At 49.1% G+C, this 18,424-nt stretch overlaps 2 protein-coding genes and 1 non-coding gene across 3 annotated transcripts; 1 reads left to right on the forward strand and 2 right to left on the reverse strand.

Annotated features, from left to right (window-relative positions):
* Window positions 1-5,173: 5,173 nt before the first annotated feature.
* TRNAE-UUC (transfer RNA glutamic acid (anticodon UUC)) lies at window positions 5,174-5,245 on the reverse strand. Its single transcript has one exon. It is a non-coding gene; the product is annotated as a tRNA-Glu (tRNA).
* A 1,223-nt stretch (window positions 5,246-6,468) lies between these two features.
* On the reverse strand, window positions 6,469-10,472 carry CCDC115 (coiled-coil domain containing 115). The gene is made up of 5 exons (XM_010982102.3): window positions 10,221-10,472; window positions 10,041-10,144; window positions 9,871-9,953; window positions 9,098-9,229; window positions 6,469-7,296 (listed from the first exon to the last, which is right to left on the reverse strand). The coding sequence occupies exons 1-5, from the start codon at window positions 10,329-10,331 to the stop codon at window positions 7,184-7,186; spliced, it is 543 nt and encodes a 180-aa protein (XP_010980404.1). The 5' UTR covers window positions 10,332-10,472; the 3' UTR covers window positions 6,469-7,183.
* A 529-nt stretch (window positions 10,473-11,001) lies between these two features.
* IMP4 (IMP U3 small nucleolar ribonucleoprotein 4) lies at window positions 11,002-14,706 on the forward strand. Its single transcript, XM_010982103.3, has 9 exons — window positions 11,002-11,154; window positions 11,300-11,408; window positions 12,711-12,794; window positions 13,489-13,598; window positions 13,677-13,809; window positions 13,896-14,050; window positions 14,146-14,240; window positions 14,364-14,437; window positions 14,524-14,706. Exons 1-9 carry the CDS (start codon window positions 11,152-11,154, stop codon window positions 14,634-14,636), a joined length of 876 nt encoding a protein of 291 aa, XP_010980405.1. The 5' UTR covers window positions 11,002-11,151; the 3' UTR covers window positions 14,637-14,706.
* Window positions 14,707-18,424: the final 3,718 nt, after the last annotated feature.

Consider the following 18,424-nt stretch of genomic DNA (forward strand, 5'->3'; position numbering starts at 1 on the left):
AAAATAAAATAAATAAACCTCCCTCCCTACCAAAAATATTTTTATGTTTTTGGATTCTTTTTCATCTTGAATGGCTCATAATTTTAAATGGCAGTTTTCAACAGCACAGAAGGAAAATATACCAGAATGAATTTGCTAAATTTTTTAAAGTGCAGGAGCCCCAAGTCCCCATCACCACCCCAAGGAATCCAGTGTTCAGGCATATGTGGGTGAAAAGGCTCCCTGTGGTTGTGCACACAGTTTTCCTCCTCCAACTCTGGCCCTGCCCCCTTCCAGCTCACACACAGGAACTCATGTACACTAGAAGAAGGGATAAACTAACTTTAAAAAAAAGTAATTTTGGGAGTAGGGTATAGCTCAGTGGTAGAGTGTAGTGCTTAGCATGCTTGAGGTCCTGGGTTCAATCCCCAGTGCCTGCATTAAAAAAGTAATAAACCTAATAATAAACCACCTCCAAAAAAGAAATTAAAAAAATAACATGTGTAGAAAGAAATACACATATACACATATGTTTATGTATAACTGAATCACTTTGCTGTGCACCTGAAACTAACATTGTAAGTCAACGACACTTGAATAAATTTTAAAAGAATATCTCATTCCCAGTTCTGCTAAATATAGAAAATTGTTCCCTTACCATCTTTCCTTCCCCGAAGATTTTACCTACAGAAGGCTTTCCCTACGAAACCATGATGCTTGTTCTGCAGAGAGCTACTGGTGAAATCTCTTGAAAAAGATCAAATTGCTCTCTTCCAGTGAATTGTTTCTTTTTTGCAAAATAAAATTAACAAACAATAATTTCAACCTTTGGGAATCCAAGATAAATTTATAGACTCTGGTCTTTCTGTTTGAAGTTTAAGTTATTTGAATCCAGCAGGGGCAGAATGCTTCAGACGGTGCCTCCTCCTGCCTTCAGTCTCAACCAGTGATCCCCCGTCCGCTAAGTTATCCAGGCCTGAGACTCGGGACTTCTCCCAGGCTCCCCGCACGCCCAGTCTCCCCACAGCAATCATAAGTCCTGCTGACTCAACTTCTCTTCTTTTCCTCCCCATCTCTGTCTCTCTCAACCTCTCTGTCTCTATCTGTCTATCTGTCTGTCTCTCTATTTCTCTCTTTCTCTCCTACTGTTGTTTTTGTATTTCTCTCTCTTTCCCTTTTGTTCCTAATATCCACCCTAAGGGATTCCAACAATCTGTGAGCCCTCTGTCTGTAGGACATGAGACACCTGTTCTTCTAATACACAGTCTCAGAAGGGAAAGGCCTGTGCTCTGAAGATATGTGTAGAAACAGCCCTCCAGGGAGACCCACAGCTTTCACCAAGTTCCTCTACCTAAGCTTTGGTTCTCTAGTGGCCCTGAAAAATTAATAACTTTAGGTGTTACACCAGATGCTCATTATTTTGCCATTGTGTCATGACAAGCTACTCCAAAACTCAGCAACTTAAATAGCAACTTATTACTTATCACATGTCTAAGGGCAGTCAACTGGTGTGAACTTGACTTGGCTGGGAGGCTCAGCTGGACTTCCTCTTGCATCGGCAGATGAGGAGCTGGCTCATCCAGGCCAGGCTTAGCTGGGGCGTCTCTGCTCCACATGACTCTCATTCTCCCTGGAGGAGCAGGCGAGCCAAACCACGTTCTTCTCAGGGTGATGGTGACTCTACTTTCTGTTCCAGTGGTCACCATCCTAGGTAAAGTCACCACCGTCTCTCACCTGGATTATGATGCCCAGTCCCTCCCAATCTGTTCCCCCAACAGCAGACAATGTGGCCTTTCAGAAATAAGAACCTCATCCTGCTTTACAACTTGAATAGTTTCTTGCCATCCTTAGGCTGAGGCTCCCAGGGCCTTCCACGATATGGTCCTTGCCTTTCTCTCCGTCTTGCCTGCCAGCCACCCTGGACTTCCTTATTCAGGGCTTTGCACATGCATTTCTCTGCCTAGAGAGCTCCTCCCCATGTTCTTCACCAGCCAGCTCCTCCTTATTTCATCGCAAGTTTAAACTCCTTCCTCAGGGAGCTCTTCCCTGACCCTCACCATCAACTCCTAGACTATCTGGATTTCGGCCTTCGTAACAGACACATCAGACTTGTGATTCTCTCATTTAATTTCCCTGCTGGACTGCAAGCTCTGTGCAGACAGAGGGTGAGTCTCATCAGACCTGATAGAGTCCCGTGGTTCTTGACCTGTATCTCTTCTGTGCCTTCAGGTCAATAAGAGTCCTCTGCCTTTGACTGACAAACGTTGTTGAGAATCGGGAGAAGCCTGGGACATAGGGAGCCAAGACCAGCCATCACTGGCAGCTGTGAACTACCCGCAACACCCATTCTGTGCTTGGATAGGAGCTCCCAAGACATCAGAGTGGCCTCGTACACAAGCTTAAAATAGCCTCTTGCTCTGCCTGCCCTGTAGGAGCTTACAAACCAAGCAACATTTCCATTCTTCTCCAGCCTGAGTGGAAAAGGGCAGCTGCTTATTCTTGGCTGAAGTGTTGGAGACCACCTGAAGCTCACTCCTAATGCTGCGCATTGTTGTGTCTCCTCTCCATCCCACCCCTCTTCTGTAGCTCATCACCACTGGTGTGGAGTATCACCAGACTTTCGAAGTTCTTAACAACAAGCAGAATTGTCTCCCTGAGCCTTTTACACCAGATACACTCGTGTCAGGTCAGAAAGAGCATTTCTGACATTCACATACAAACACCTACTGCCACAGCGCTCTTGCCTCTGGGGCTCTACTCTGGGCAAAGCGCAGTCACAAGATTTGCTTTGTTAAGTCCCTGCACCATCCAGTTGCCACTGCCCTCACTGTGAGAACAAGTTAGAGATCCACACACCATTCCTTCTCGCCTTTGAAATGGCACTGACAGCCTCTAACATTGCCTTTAAAAGCCTTTCTCTGAAAGTCATTGGGGAGTTCAGGACTTCTGAACACAAGCTGCCTGCTCTTCTTGCTTGGCGCCCTGCAACTAATGCTGTACTTGCCTTCACCACAAGCCTGTGTCACTACATTGGCTTTGCTGTGAGTCAAACTGAGTTTGGTTTGGAAAACCTAACAGGATTTCCTTCCCTTAGAACTGTTTCTTCCATAAGGATAAACTTTTAGTATGAAGCATAGACGTGCTTTGTCTATGTTGGGATAGGAAAGGGGTTGCATTAAGGGCAATGCAAATAATACTGTCCTGGGTGAGGTGAGGACAGAAGTCTATGTTCATTCATCTCCTTCCTCCTGTCTTCCTTACCCTTTCCTTTCTTAAGTGTCTTTTTGGGTGGGGGGTAATTAGGTTTATTTATTTATTTATTTATTTATTTATTTATTTATTCATTTATTTTTAGAGGGGGTACTGGGGATTGAACCCAGGACCTCATGCATGTTAAGCATGTGCACTTGAGCTATACCCTACCCACGTTGTGTCCTTTTCTTTTTTTTATTTTAATTTTAAATTTGAAGTATAGTGTCGTTTTTAGTTGTGTCTCTGTTAGCACCCAAATACCCCCATAGTCCCAGGTGAATGCTGGAGCCACAACCTGGGGCTACAGCAGGTCCATTTGTCCTTCCTCTAGAACAAAGGATCTTTAACACAATTTTTCTCCAAAAGCATTTCCTAGGTGATGATTTCTTAGTGACAGGAAGAACTGATGAAGAAAGGGCTGAGCATTAGAAAACCTATCTGGATTTCAGAAAAGTTGGCCACTATCTGTGGGGAATTTGGGATGAGTAGTTGCTCTTAAAGTAAAAGAGGGAAACTCTGAAGACTAGAGTAGCCACCCAGAGCAGCTAAGGATCAGCACCAAGAATCTCGTCTGGTTTTCCTATCCTGTCTTAATAGCCCATCTCAGAAGGCGAGGGAGTGATGTTAGTTTTTATGGGCTTGATAGCTTCCTATGCTAACAAGTGGGAGGATTATTGCAACTACTTTGGGGAAGGGGCTGGGATTCCCAGGAATTGGGCCACCACCCACTTTTTTTGACCTTTTATGGTCAGCCTCAGAACTGTCATGGCGCCTGTGGGAGTGCCATTTACCATGTTCATATATTACAATGAGCGTATAATGAGGCTCAAGGTCAATGGAAGTCAAATCTCCCGCCACCTTGGGCCTGAGTTCAATTTTTGTCCTCCTCAGTGTTAATTGCTGTGTTATTTCTTGAATGGCTGTGCCCTGTCCCCTTCCTTCCTGACTCATGCTGACTCTAGCAGCTGCTTGGGAACCATTAAGCTACGACTCTGTATTCACTCTTCTCTCCAGTTCTCAAGGCATCAGCTTGCCGTGTGACTTCAATTTTCTCATGATCTAGAAAGAGTTGTAGTTTATTCTGCTTTTTTCTAGTTGTGAGGACAAGAGTGATGACTTCTATGCTCTTTGCATGCCAGAACAGAAACCATTGTATCCTGTTTTGAGTTCTACATTTGAAATTAATATGATTATAGAGGTAATTCCACACCCCTACCCCCCAACTGTGAATGAATAAACAAGTGTGGAAGTGCACTCCTGGAGACAGGACCTCAGGCCTGCACATAACCTCCCTGGATTAACTGATCCAACCATAAAAAAAGAGATGGAAAACTGAGGAAAGCACTTACTGACTCATGTTTGTGGCTTTGGCTCTCCTTTCTGTGGGGAGTGTGCATGTGTTGCAGGAGAAGGTCACTTAAAAGTTTTAAGTCTTTTTCATAAAGTGGGGGGCTCGGCGGGTGGTTTGCGGCTGACACAGATTGCTCCCGCGAAAAAAACCAGGAACACTAACCACTGGACCACAGGGCAAACACAGCAGCCGCAGGACTAGAGAGAGTTAAATTGTCAGGGAGCGCTGGGGTTACCTCTCGCAACTCGCCCTCCCTCCCCTCAGTCCTGGGACCCCTGCACCGCCTCTCCCTCCCGCACAGCCCTCGGGGGAGGAGCTGGGCAAGGGTCGCCCTCCACAGCAAATGTTTAAACATTCATATAATTCACGGCTGCAGTGTATATGGTATCTTAATAAAAGTCACTGATAGAAAACAATTACCTAATGATGTGATGAAAATCGACACTTCCGATCTAAACACTGAAGGATGGGGCTCAATTTCTCTAGGTTTAAATGGAGAGAAACAGTCAGTTTGATCTACGGTGTTCTAGTGGCAAAAAGCCAAAATTCAAGCAAAAATTTCCAAGTTGAAAAAGAAAAATGAATCTTTTGTTCCCATACCGGGAGTCGAACCCGGGCCGCCTGGGTGAAAACCAGGAATCCTAACCGCTAGACCATATGGGAACTGTTAAGAAACGATTTCCTCATTGAGGTATATATAATCTACGTCAGTCTGTCGTCTGCACCTCCACATAATAGCTGCGCACCTCGGGCCTCCTCTCCAGGAGAAATTCGTCCTGACTGCGGCTGCGCGAGTCCTGGCTTCACGGACCTAGCTCCCCGCCGAGCGGTGGACCACACATCCGGGCCCCTCCCGGTGGGCGGGAACTGCTGCTCCCGAAAGCGCCCCCAGCAACCGGAGCCGCCCTCCGCGTCCCCACCTACAGGCCCTGCGGGGACCCTAGCCTCACCCGAAAGACCACAGTAAATGAAAGAGGGCCATTGCAACATTAACTATCATCTAAAATAAAAGACCCCCGCCCCCACCCAGGATCGGAGTTCCACGTGAAAATCTTCTCTGAGACGCGAAACCGGGATGCTATCTTTCACTCATTTTGCCTTGAAAATCTCAGAGGTTGGCACTTGGTTACTAGCAGTATTTCGGCCTGAAATTCAACCTTTCTGGGGAGGGGCGTCCTTTTTTTCTCTAGTCCCAGCGTCTCCTTTTGAATGCTTCCATTGGGCTTTTTTCAGAGACAACTCAAGTTCAACATTGCCCACCCCCTCCAAAAGATTTCCCCCTCAATCCAATCGGAAAATTTGACTTGCGGTTGAAGTATGTGTTATACACTCAAGATTAGAAGTGTCGTACCTGTGTCTTAATTGACAGTAAGATCAATGAAACAGGATGGACCCCCAAAATACGGTACTGGTACACTACACTGGGATTAAGCAAAAGAAAAAGGGGCCATCTCGAATCAGCAGTAAGGGTGGTCCACATAGAGTGGAAAAGAGGAAGGTAGAAAAGAGGAAGCTGAGTGCAGGACTCACCCCATACATAAGTGAAAACATAAACGTTCTTGGAGAAAACCCTGGAGAATTCCCTTATCGCATCAGTTACAACCCCAAATCCAGAAATCATAAAACAGGTGATTGATAAATTCAACTCTATGACAAAAATTGACTTAAAACACAAGAGCAGGGTGACATTCACGATAGTTTTCATCTTTTCCATGAAGCTATTCAATTGTTCTGTGCAGTTTAATGTCATATGTTTTATTTATAATAAAACTGTTTTTAAAACCACCCTAAGTTAAAAGACAAACTGGGGGAAAATATTTACATCTCATATTATGAACAGAAGACTAATATCCCCCAAACATAAAGATTAGCTCCTAGACACTGGAAAAAAAAAAAAAATCAACAAGCCAGTAGGAAGATGAAGGACACAGAATTCCCAGAACAGGAAATACAACTGGCCCTTCAACAAATGAAAAAACTCACTCCTGGAAAGATAAAGATAGATTTTTAAAAACCTGAAAGGTCTCTTGCTAGAGTTCCCTTGAAAATTTAGGTCAGATTTTTTTTTTTTTTTAACTTTCTGGCTTAAAACCTGCTAAGGGCTGCCCATCCACTCAGGTGTTTGTGGTTTTTTTTTATTGAGGAGGAATCACTCTGTCCTCATCTGCTAGCCGTGTATCGTTTTTTACCTCCATCACAATCAGGTTTCAGGATCTAGTGAAACTGAAGCACCTACTTCTTTTCCTTCCCTGCCACTGGCTGGGCAGTATTTCACTGTGTAATGAAAAGCCACAGCTGATTTATGTGTGAGGTGGTTACAGTTCAACGTAATACGAACTAACCTAACTGCTTTGTGCCTTCCCCACGTGAATATGTCCCAGGACAACACAAGCCTAGAAGTGCTTTCACAGTAGTGACTTTGAACATGACTTAGTTTGCCTCTTCAAACTTTCACATCTAATAAAATTGGAAACATGCTGACCAGAGAAATTTCAAGGAAGGGGATTAGCTGGGATATGGGGGGGGGGGGGGCGGATTCTGTGAAGGAAGAAGGCCTGAGAGAAGACAGCCACGTTGAAGAACAGCCTCTGTGGTGGCAGGTCAGGCAGCCCTGGGCTCCAGCTGCTTAAGTTTCTCCTGGAGCCCCCGGACCTGGCTGCGACCCTCGTCGATGCGGCTCTGTAGGCTGGCCATGTCGGCAGCCAGCTGCAGACCTAGAAGAAGAAGACAGATTGTAACCATGGTATCTGTGGTGTGACACATGACTCAGGGGGTGCTGCACATCCCCAGGGATTGCAAAGCCTCCAGGCCTCTCTGGCCTCCACACTTTTCCTAAAACATTCCAGGTATCACCTTGTATTGGCTCCTTGAGAACCTCACTGGACCCACACCCTCACCTCCTTCAGATCTTTGCTAAAATGACACCTTCTCAGAAGACTTCGACTCCCTTATATCACCCACCAGGAACTAAAAATTCACAGATCGTAACACTGTCTCCCTTCCTTCCTTCTTTTCCCCCTTATCACAGTCCCTCACTGCTCTCACCCTCTCTTCTTCTACCTGTTTTCTCTGCCCCCAGGAGTGGCCCACACTTGGGATCCACCTCTAGGTTGCTTTCACCTGATGCCTCTGCTCCAACAGCTGCTGTCAAGTCCTCTGGGCCATCCACACCCCTGAGCCCACCAGTCAGTCCTGTCTTCAGCCTGCGTGCCCGGCAGCAGAGCGAGCCGCACACCTGATCACCTCCCTCTAGGTCACACTTTCTCCTCTCGGTTTCTGGGACACCTTGCCCTCTGGGTGTTGCTCTGGCCCCACTGCTCCTTCTCAGTCTCCTGGACTGGCTTCTCCTCTCCTCTTCCCTTCACTTCCTGTCCACACTCCTTGACCCTCTGCTGATCTTATCTCATTTCAACTTGAATACTGTTGTATCAGCAACTTGGGAATTTAAAACCAGTGTTACACAGTAGGCTCCCAAATCTCTCTCTCTCAGCTCATGCCTCTTCCAAACCCCAGATGCATGGTCCCAACCACCCACTCAGAATCTCTGCCACCCACTCAGAATCTCCGCCACACAACAGCACTAGGAACACACCCACACCCAACTCCTGACTTCCTCTCAGCTGCTGCTCGGTGGCCCTCCCACCCCCGCTGAGGGCATCCACGTTTCAGGCATTCTGGAGAGTGTGGACGCATCCTTCACTACTCTCCTTCCCTGACTCCCGAACATCTGTGGCTTTGACTCAAAAACCCTGCAGCTTCCCACCACTTACCCCCGTCCTCCACTGCCTCCACCTGCATCTCACGCTGGCTACTCCCTGCCACCTGCTTCTCTCCTCTGCTTTTGTCTGTTTCCCCAGCATCCTCAAGATTCCTGTCACCCTGCAAGTCCAGTTGCACCTCCCTCTGCTCAGAGCCACCCTGTCACTCCCAAAGTCCTCATCAGGACCTACCCAGCTCTTGAATCACCTGGGTCCAGCCCCCTCTGACCTCAGGGCCTGGCACACCCCATTGTACCAACTCCAGTCCAGCCCACTGGCCTCCTCTCTGCCATTCCAGACACAACCCCACCTCAGGGCTTCAGCCCTGGCTGGTCCCTCTCCCTAGGACACTGTTCCCCCAGAACATGAACAAAGCTCTCTCCTTCATCTCTTAGGGTCTTTTCAGGCTACCCTTATAAGACAGCTCCCCCAGTCCACTTCATTCACTACAGTCTACCTTATTTTTTCACAGCAATTCTCACTACCTGGTAGTATATTTAGGGCCTACTTCTTTTGTGTGCATGTTGTCGTTCTCCTCTCAACAGAATAAATATCCTTTGAGGGTGTTTGTCCCTTTTGTTTCCAGCTATGTTCCCAAAACCTAACATGAGCCTAGAACTCTGCCAATAGCCAATAAATGCTTTTTGAAAAAATAGTAGGTGTGCAACAAAAGTCTGCAATGGGGAAAACCAGCAAAGCCCTGTGTAGACTGGCCTTGGCATTAGTAGATAGAAGGTCCCTGGTAGGGGGCACTCACCCTCCCGGAAGCTGGCTTGGGCCTGCCGCAGACTGTGAGGAACCAGGATTCCAAACCAGTTCAGAGGGTCCTGGGGAGCTGGCGAGGGGTCTGGCTCTGGGGTCCTGGTGAGGCCCTTGCGCCTGCGAAGAGCTGGAGAAAGGAAGGCTGGAGGTTGGGGGTCTTGTTACCTGGCCCTTTTCCTCTCAGTGACAACACTGAACGTGATCTGAGCTCATGATCCCTGAAAATACTGATGGGTGGAAAATCCTCTCAACCTTTTATGTTCTGGAAAACAGCTTACCACAAACAACCACCCTTCCCCTTGTGATTCAGATGAGTCTGTCTACTCTTCCTCATGACTGTCATAAAACCAGCAGATGACCCCCCCTCCCCGTTTTCCTGTGAAAAAGCCACACACTGACATTTCCCATTTTGCCTGAATGTGCTGAAAGGTCAGACAGACCCTTCAACTCAGGGTTCTTTGACTTACGAATGATTAATTGAGATTAGTCTATCCCACTAAACTAGCTAGATACTGAAATAAACATCTTCTGTTCAGCTGAGACTTCCTCTGATTGCAAAACAATCCCAATTGTAAAGGACTTCACCTACAACTTGTCTATTTCTCCTTGTAAAAGTCTAAGGAAAAACCCCACTCTGCTGAGACATTCTGATCTTCAGATCTGGGGCGTTCTATCACAACAGCCTGAGTAAAATCATCTCCTCAGCTGTCGCGTGCATTGTGTCTTTGACAGTGAGACGGGCTGTTAAGGGAAAAAGCGGTGGCTCACCTGCCTCGCGGGGCCCCACCTCCTCTGGAGTCTGGGTGCCGGCTCTCACCAACCAGAACTTCTGGAGTCCGTCCTGGGCCTCGCTAAAGAACGAGAAGGGAGGTTGGATCTTTGGCAGCCCTGGCGCGGACCCCGCCTGTCCACCCGCTGCAGCGTGCCAGGCTCCTCACCTGGTGCCGACGCGGACCTGGGGCTCCATGCGGGAGGCATACTGCAGGGGCCCTACCGACTTGGCACCCATGTTGTAGCGAGCTTTGGAGAGCGAGAGCCAGCCCTGGGAAGAGAGAGGAGAGCGGTGAAACTCGGTAACTTCCGCGTGCCGACAGGCCCGCCCGTCCCCAGGCTCCCACCTCCTCCACCCGGGCGTTCAGCGCCGCCCGCTTCGCCTCCAGTTCTTCCAGGTCCCCGAGCAGCTGCAGGAGCAGCGAGTCCAGCTTGGCCCGCAAGTCCGGCGCCGCCATGGCCTCGGCACACAGTCGGGTGCCGGCTCCTTCCAAGTTGCCCAATCAGCGCCCGCTGTGCCGGCAAGACAACCAATAGGCGCGCGAGACCCGCCCTCGATGGGGCGTCCCCCGCCCCCCAAGACGCCTCGCTGGCCTAAGACGCCCACCCGGCCTAAGCTGCCGGCTGGTTCTCTAGCAGGACAAGCGCTCTCCCCTCAGCGGCCTGGGGGAGGTGACTAGCTCCCGAAGAGGACTAGCCACCCGGACAGCCGGCGAGAGCCGTGGGTGGTTCCCAGTTGCTTCTGGAAGCGGCTTCATTTTAAAAGTTGGGCTGTTGCCGTGACGATGAAAGGAGGCGTAGCTGTTCGGCAACCATTTTAAGGGAGGAGCGGCTTTAAATTTAATTCCAGAAGGAGCCGGTAGGCGACTCTCTGGTCGATCGCTGTGCTGCTTTTATAGTTGCGGGGCTATTTCGAGCCAACAATTATCATTATTTTGGCAGCCCGGCATCTTAAAATTGAGTATCCCGCTCCGCGATGGTAGGTAGCGTAGTCACGGACGGACGCCTTTATTTACGGCCGTCCTAAGCCACGTGACAACACTTGACACTCCCCTACCCTATTGGTTGCTCCATGAGCATGCGCCTCCGGGCTGGCCAATCGCCTTGCTGCTCCCACCCGCCGTTCGCCATTTTAACTCTGGGCATTCTCGGCAACCCCGGTCTAGTGAGTCTAGTGAGGCCTCTGGCGACCTTCTCGGTTGAGGGCGGAAGCGAGGGCTGCCTTGCGCCAGCGACTCCGGCAGAATCTCCTGGGCCCACGTGGGAGCCGCGCTCAGGATGGTAGGAGGGATGGTTAAGCTCCTGATTTGGAGGCTGGGGGCTCGCGGAGGCTGGGGATGTGGCCTCTGGGCTCGGGGCGGGTGTCTCCGAGGCCCGGTCGTGCGTGGCGCCAAAGAGTCATCTGAGCGGGCCCACTGTTCCCCAGCTGCGCCGCGAGGCCCGCCTTCGCCGCGAGTACCTGTACCGCAAGGCGCGGGAAGAGGCTCAGCGAACCGCCCAGGAGAGGAAGGACAAGGTTCGGCGCGCGCTCGAGGGTAGGTCCGTCCCGCCCCCCGGTCATTATAGAGACCTTGGGCTTGTGTTTTAAAAACCAACGCGGAAAAGGCTCCTCAGTATAAAACGCGTTTAATTACCACTTGTGTTAGTGTGGTGAGCGTCCTTTTAAGTATTTACTGGTCTTTTTGCCTGTTGGGTCTTCCTGTTGGTTTGCAAATACCCCTTCCACGATGTTGTGAATTGTCAATTTTTGCTGCTGCAGCATCCAGATTTTACAGCTCGCTTGTTAATTAATTTACAGTGTTTATTCTTCCCAAATTAAAAAGATTTACGTGGTCCTATAGATATTCCCCCCGCCCCTGTCATTTTTCTTCTTGCTACTTTTTCCACTACAAGGTAACAAGAATAGCTTATTGTCTTGTAGCGCTGTTACGATTCCTTTGTATTTTAAAACTGTTAATTCGAGTAGAACTTAATTTTTGCGTTGTAAATTAGGAATTTAACTTTGCAAGAGTTTCCCCACTTTCCATTTACCAAACGAATGAATAATGAAGAGTCTGTCACACGTGCCTGATTGGAAATGCCATATTTATCCCGATTTTGTTGGTTCTTGTGTCAGTGGAGCTCTGTTTCCTATCTGATAGTACATCAGCTCAATATCTCCGTTTTAAATTCACTTTGATTTTCCTAGGTTTTAGATGTATAAAGCATATGTGGTATGTGTATGTGTTTATATTAAGCATAATGTTAAAGGCTTGTGATTTATCTGCCCACGTTAAGAGATGAAAAATGATCAATATATTGAAATTCAGAAATAGTTTCCCCAACCTAGATAATCACAGTATTGAATGTTGTTTAAAAATAAACCCCCTTCCTTGCTTTTCTTTTTGTTTATATCATGCATGTTTGCATCCTTAAATCATATTGGTAGAATTCTTAGTTGTAAGGGTAGTATTAGGTTGTGTGTATTCTTTTGCAGCTTTGTGTTTTTGTTTGGCATTGTTTCTATGATCGATTGAGTGGCGTGGGGGCTCCCTGAAGTGAATATTCCACAGGGTCTTCATCCATTTCCCAGTGGGTGGCGTTGAGCTTATTTTTCATTTGGGGCTGCCCTGCTGCTATGAACGTTCTCTTCCGTTTGCAGGAGTTTGTCCAGGGCATGTTGGAGAGAAGTCCTGGGTTCCAGGGCATGCTCCAAAGTGGGCATGCCCACAGCTCAGGCCCTCTGCCCAGCCCAGCTTTAGTTCACAGGGTATTTTTCCATCAGGTGTATACAGTGTTGTTTAAACTGAAGGCTCCCTGCACATGTCTCACTGAGTCCCTCTGTCTTCCTCCTACAGAGAACCGCCTGATTCCCACCGAGTTACGCAGGGAAGCTCTGGCCTTACAGGGGTCCTTGGAGTTTGACGATGCTGGCGGTGAAGGTGACCTTCCTTGACCCCGTGGGCCATATCCGCTCCCTGCACTTGAGCCCACTGGCTTCCACGTCATTTCTCAGACACCTTGAAGAAAGGCTGTGCAGCTCCTGCTCCTGAAACTGTCCCCCAGGTGCCTCATGGCTCTGCACGGATGTCACCTCGAGGACCTCTCCCTGAATGCTCCCAGCTCTGTTTATATGACCTAGTATTAGCCCACTTTCTGCTTTGTTTTGTCAGTTACTTGTCTGCCTCCCTAGGAATGTGGGCTCTGCTGGGGCAGAACAGTGTCCATTTTTTCACTGCTTTGCCTTCAGTTACTAGCACTTTCTTGGCACCCAGATGTTTCATTCATTGCATTACTAAACAAATGTGAAAGAAGTAAGAAACGTTATAAATGTTTGTTATGATGGAAGAGCCTGTTACCTTTGGCCTTAATGGAATCTGGACTTCTGCTAACATGATAGCTACTAGCTCCATGTGATGACTGCAGCTTAGGTGAACTAAAATTAAATCCGATGTAAAGATTCAGTTCCTCAGTCACCCTTATGTATGTAGCCAGCGTGACTGGGGGCCACCCCCTTGCATTTCCAGCCTTGAAGGTGTAATCAAATAGTGCTGTTCCGGGTGGATTTGGCCACCCCAGGTTAGCATCGCCCTTCCCTAGACAACTTCACGTTCTTGCGCCTCATGCTCCTGACAGGTGTGACCAGCCACGTGGATGATGAGTATCGGTGGGCAGGAGTTGAGGATCCCAAGATCATGATCACTACCTCCCGAGATCCCAGTTCCCGCCTCAAGATGTTTGCAAAGGTACCAGTGCTGAGGAGTGAGTGGGAGATGCTCAGGCCCCAGCGACCCCAGTCCTAACGGGAGCGAGTTTGTGTGCAGGAGCTGAAGTTGGTGTTCCCGGGCGCCCAGCGCATGAACCGTGGCCGGCATGAGGTAGGGGCCCTGGTGCGAGCCTGCAAAGCCAACGGGGTCACTGACTTGCTGGTTGTCCACGAGCATCGAGGCACACCTGGTAAGTCTGATGGGAGGGAGCAGGGTGGCTGCCAGGCTGGCTGGCTGAGAGTGGAGGGTCTCTGACAGCTTGCCTGGCCCTTCCAGTGGGACTTATTGTCAGCCACCTGCCCTTTGGCCCAACTGCGTACTTCACCCTGTGCAATGTGGTCATGCGGCACGACATCCCTGACCTGGGCACCATGTCTGAGGCTAAGCCTCACCTCATCATGCATGGCTTTTCCTCCCGCCTGGGTAAGCGGGTAAGTCTTGGACCATGGGCTGAGCAAGGGCTAGGGGCTGGGCGAGGGGATGGGGCCGGGCCAGGCACTTGTCGCTCTCCTTCCTTCTGCCCCAGGTCTCTGACATACTCCGCTACCTGTTCCCTGTGCCCAAAGATGACAGCCACCGGGTCATTACCTTTGCCAACCAGGAGGACTACATCTCCTTCCGGTGGGTCTGTGGGCTGGGCCCTGTGTAGCGTCTTGACCTTTGTGTCCCTGTATTATTGTTTGTTGTTGACCCTGTAGCTGCTCCCTGCCTCCCCTCACCCCTGTGCCGTCCCCCTTGCCCCAGGCACCATGTGTACAAGAAGACCAACCACCGCGACGTGGAGCTGACCGAGGTCGGGCCTCGCTTTGAGCTGAAGTGTGAGTTGGGGGCTTTATCCCATATCTGGTGGTGGGAATGCTGGCTGTGTAGGTGACCGCATCGCCTTCCCCTCCTCCTCCCCCAGTGTACATGATCCGCCTGGGCACACTGGAACAGGAGGCCACCGCAGATGTGGAGTGGCGCTGGCACCCCTACACCAACACCGCGCACAAGAGGGTCTTCCTGAGCGCCGAGTGAGCCCGCTCACCGGTCAGCATGTGGAGCGGGAACTGGGGAGGGGTCAGAATAAAATCTGTGTGCCACAGCACCTTGTTTGCCTCTGAGTGGTTGCGACCAGTCTGTCAGGCTGAGCGTGAAGGAGGTGGGGTCCCCTCAGGCGGGGACCTGACAGCTCTGGGGCATTCTCAGGCCTGGCGGCGACACTGTGTCTAGGACAAGGCAGGGCCGATGCTCTGGCTTGCCCCTTGGCCACAGGAAGGGCTGCTGTCACTCAGGAGTCAGGCCCTGTGAGTTCTTCGTCTGGGAGTGGGGATAGTACTATGAGCACAGAGATGTCACTTTGAGCAAGACTTGGCGCTGGGGGCGAGCTCTCAGCTGGGGACAGACAGAGAATAAGTAAGCTGCAAATCATTTATTCAGTTCATTGTGGCCTCCTTTGAGTGTCATTCGAGTTCCCCAGAGAACCCAGGGCACTCAGGCTCACCAGTGGAGGAGAGCTTTATAATAGCCACCTTTCCCTTTAATGATCTCTTCAGGACCTCTCTGGGTTACCAAGGATATACCTAGGTTATCTGGAATGAGTGGATTCACCCCTCTTTAAAGCCTGCATATTCAAGTTGTTTCCTTTTTTACTAACAAACACTGATTCAAGAACACTGGATGCACCTCTGTGCACATTTGTGCGAGTGGTCTGATGAGCACACTCCTACAGGTGGCCTTTCATCTTTAAAATGATCACAGATGCTGCTGAGCTGTGTTCCAGGAGGCTGTCTCTCCCAGCCACTGTCAGTAGGTCTGAGTGCCTGTGTCCCTGCTGGCACTGGGCGCTGTCAGACTTTCCATCTTGGCCAAGCTCTGGATTCACAGTGGTTCCCCAACTGAATTTGCATTTCTTTAATTATGATGGAGGTTCTGCATCTTCAGATGCTCATTGGCTGTTGATATGTGTGTGTTCTCTGTGACCTGTTTGCTCTTTATAGAAACAGTTGTTCACCTCTATAGTGACTGATTATTTTAAATCTTTTAATGGCAGAGAATTCCAAACATAAGAGCAGAAAGGACTGTGCAGTGAGTCCATGAGTCCATCTTAGTGTTGACCTGTCTGGTTTCCTTCGTAGCCCCACTCACTCCCTGTATCCACTCCATTTGTTTATTTTGAAGCAAATCCCAGAAACCATATCATTTAGTCCATAAGTATTTCCATATGTCTCTAAAAGAGAAGACTCAACAAGAATAACAATACCATTGTCACACCTAAAAAGATCAATTATTCCAAATTCTTTCTTTATATACTCCAATAATGTTATTTTAAATACCTAGTTAATATTCAATGTTCCCTGATTATGGTATGATGGTTTGAACTAGAATCCAACTTAGGTCCATTCGTTGTAAATCATGGACAAGTTTATATTTTTTTAAACCGCTTTATTGAGATGATTTGCATGTCACACAGTTAATCTATTTAAATTGTATGAGTAAATTTTTTTTTAAATCACATTCACAGAGTTGTACAACCATCACTGCAATCTAATTTTAGAACATTTTTGTCCCTCCTGAAAGAGACCCCATAGTCATTCCCCTCCCACTGTCTCCCAACCCTCAGCCCCTTGCAGCCACTAGTCTGTTTCTGGTCTCCGTACACTTGCCTCTTCTGGACGTTCCATAGGAATGGAATCATGCAACACGTGGTGTCTTGTGACTGGCTTCTTTCACTAAGCACTGTTTCCAGAGTTTATCCATGTTGTTGCATCAATCAGCACTTCGTTCCTTTTTATTGCTAAATAGTATTCCACTGCATGTGCATACTGTATTTTATTTATTAGCACTTTATGAGATTTGGGTTATTTTTCACTTTGGGGCTAGTCTGAATAATGCTGCTATGAGCATTTTTATATAAGTTCTAAGTCTCCTAACCTATAGGGTTCTCTCTTTTAATCTTTTTCTTTGGAATTTATTCAGTTAGGAACCTGGTTTGTCTTGTGGAATTTCCAGAGTCTGGAACAAAAGCCCTTCCAAAGGCAGTTAGTTCCAATCACGGGTGGACACCACCTGCCACTGTAACTGGAGAGAGTGGCATTTTTCCTGTTTGCCATATGCCAGACTTGTGGATGGGCCAGGTCAGCCCACTCAACCCAAAAGTTCTTAACAGTGAAGCAGTGAGATAAGTTTTTCAAATTTCTTCCTTTCTGTGCCTTAGCAAAAAAGGAAGTCAGAGAAGAACTGTACAGTAGGGATGTCAATAGTCTCAAAGTAACTCCCCACAAGCTTTCTAGGGTGACAGTGGTGTCTGCCAGGTTTCTCCACTGTGTAAGTTACGAATTTGCGACATCAGCGTAGGCTCGGTTCTTCACAGCCTTGTGAAAGCTTCCGTGAGCACCTTCCAGCACTCAGTCCATTTGGCTCTGTCGGGTGGCCAGTTAAGCTAGCACTCTGGCATTTGGTTTTTGGGGTGCTCAGGATCTGCAGGGCAGGGCTCTGCTCCCGCTACTCATGACTGCCACCAGTAGGGTGCGCAAGAGGGTTACCAGTAGCAGTGAGTCCCATTACAAGAACACAGCTTGCAGTTCTCTGGGAGAAGGAAGAGGGGCGGGCCAGGGCTGCTGGAGGAGGTCTTGATGGGGGGGGGGGTCTTCCCACCCCCTACACCCAGCTTGAGCTGAGCAGAGGGCAAGCCAGGAGAGTGTGTATGTTGGAGAGACATGGCAGGGTGGTCAGTGTCAGGAGGACAGGCAAGTAAAGTAAGAGCAGGGCACGGAGCTGGGAGTGGACATGCAGTCAGAAAGACAGACACAACCCTGCTGGGAGCACAGCGGGTGGACTGCAATATTAGCCACTTCTGTCACAGGCCAGATAGGCAGAGAGACCCCCAAACAGGCAGACAAAGACACATAGACCCCTGGCAAGACAAACAGACTTCTAGATAGAATCTCAGAGAGAGACAGACTGCAGCAGGACAGACAACCAAACAAAAGGACAGGTTCTTGGACAGGTTCTTAGACAGGTGGGAAGATGCCCAGCCAGGCATCCAGAATGACCTGTGTCCAGACACATGGACACCCCTCCCACCCCGCCTCCAGCCAGTTGGAAGGTGGCCCCAGCCAACCAAAAAACAATTCTCAAGAACAGACCCCCGCAACTGCACAGAGACATTACTCAGTAAAGAGACACCCCACTATCCAGTCAACTAGCCCGCTAAACCTTCCGCTTGATAGACTTTCTGCCAGTAGGAAAGACCCCAGCCTATGAGAAAGCCAGGCCCTCAGTAGGATAGACAGATGCTCCCCAAGCCAGGGGGACAGAGGTACACCTCACCCTGTCGAACAAACAGACCGTCAGCCTCTAGTCCAACAGAAGCTCCCCAGCTAGCCAGAACACAGCCCCTGGGAAAGTTGCCCTACCTCCCGGTCGCCATCACAGATGGCAGGGACAGCCCATTGACCCTGCAGTGTTGCCTGTGCTCTCCAGACACTACTGTCTCCCATGACCATTCGACTTCCCAGTGATTCCCCTACCACCAGGGTCCCCAAAGACCTTTCGTAATCCCACAGTGGCTCTTCCCTGTTTACTCTGGCATCCTCTGGTCCCAAATGACTGCCCATGAGTCCTCGGGGACTCAAGAGTCTCTCTCACTCCTTCAGGGAGCCTCCATATCTTCTCAAAGTTCACTTGATACTTCTGTATCCCCGCCACCCTGAGACTCCAACAACCCATGACCATCCCAGAAGTCTGACTGACACTATGGGCCTGAGTAGGAGTCGCCAATGACCTTCCCTGACTCTGTCCCCTCGATTACTTAGTAAACTAAC

This window comes from Camelus dromedarius, chromosome 4 (assembly GCF_036321535.1).
Source record: "Camelus dromedarius isolate mCamDro1 chromosome 4, mCamDro1.pat, whole genome shotgun sequence".
Lineage (NCBI taxonomy): Eukaryota > Metazoa > Chordata > Mammalia > Artiodactyla > Camelidae > Camelus > Camelus dromedarius.

What these genes read in the sequence shown, in the direction of transcription:
- CCDC115 (XM_010982102.3), bottom strand. Translation starts at nt 10,331, where the DNA reads ATGGCGGCGCCGGACTTGCGGGCCAAGCTGGACTCGCTGCTCCTGCAG. An exon ending in CAGGTCCGCGTCGGCACCAG is followed by an intron (nt 9,954 to 10,040) that starts GTGAGGAGCCTG and finishes CTCGTTCTTTAG; the next exon opens with CGAGGCCCAGGACGGACTCC. An exon ending in CCAAGCCAGCTTCCGGGAGG is followed by an intron (nt 7,297 to 9,097) that starts GTGAGTGCCCCC and finishes TTCTTCTTCTAG; the next exon opens with GTCTGCAGCTGGCTGCCGAC.
- IMP4 (XM_010982103.3), top strand. An exon ending in GCCTCAAGATGTTTGCAAAG is followed by an intron (nt 13,599 to 13,676) that starts GTACCAGTGCTG and finishes GTTTGTGTGCAG; the next exon opens with GAGCTGAAGTTGGTGTTCCC. An exon ending in GCCTCGCTTTGAGCTGAAGT is followed by an intron (nt 14,438 to 14,523) that starts GTGAGTTGGGGG and finishes CTCCTCCCCCAG; the next exon opens with TGTACATGATCCGCCTGGGC.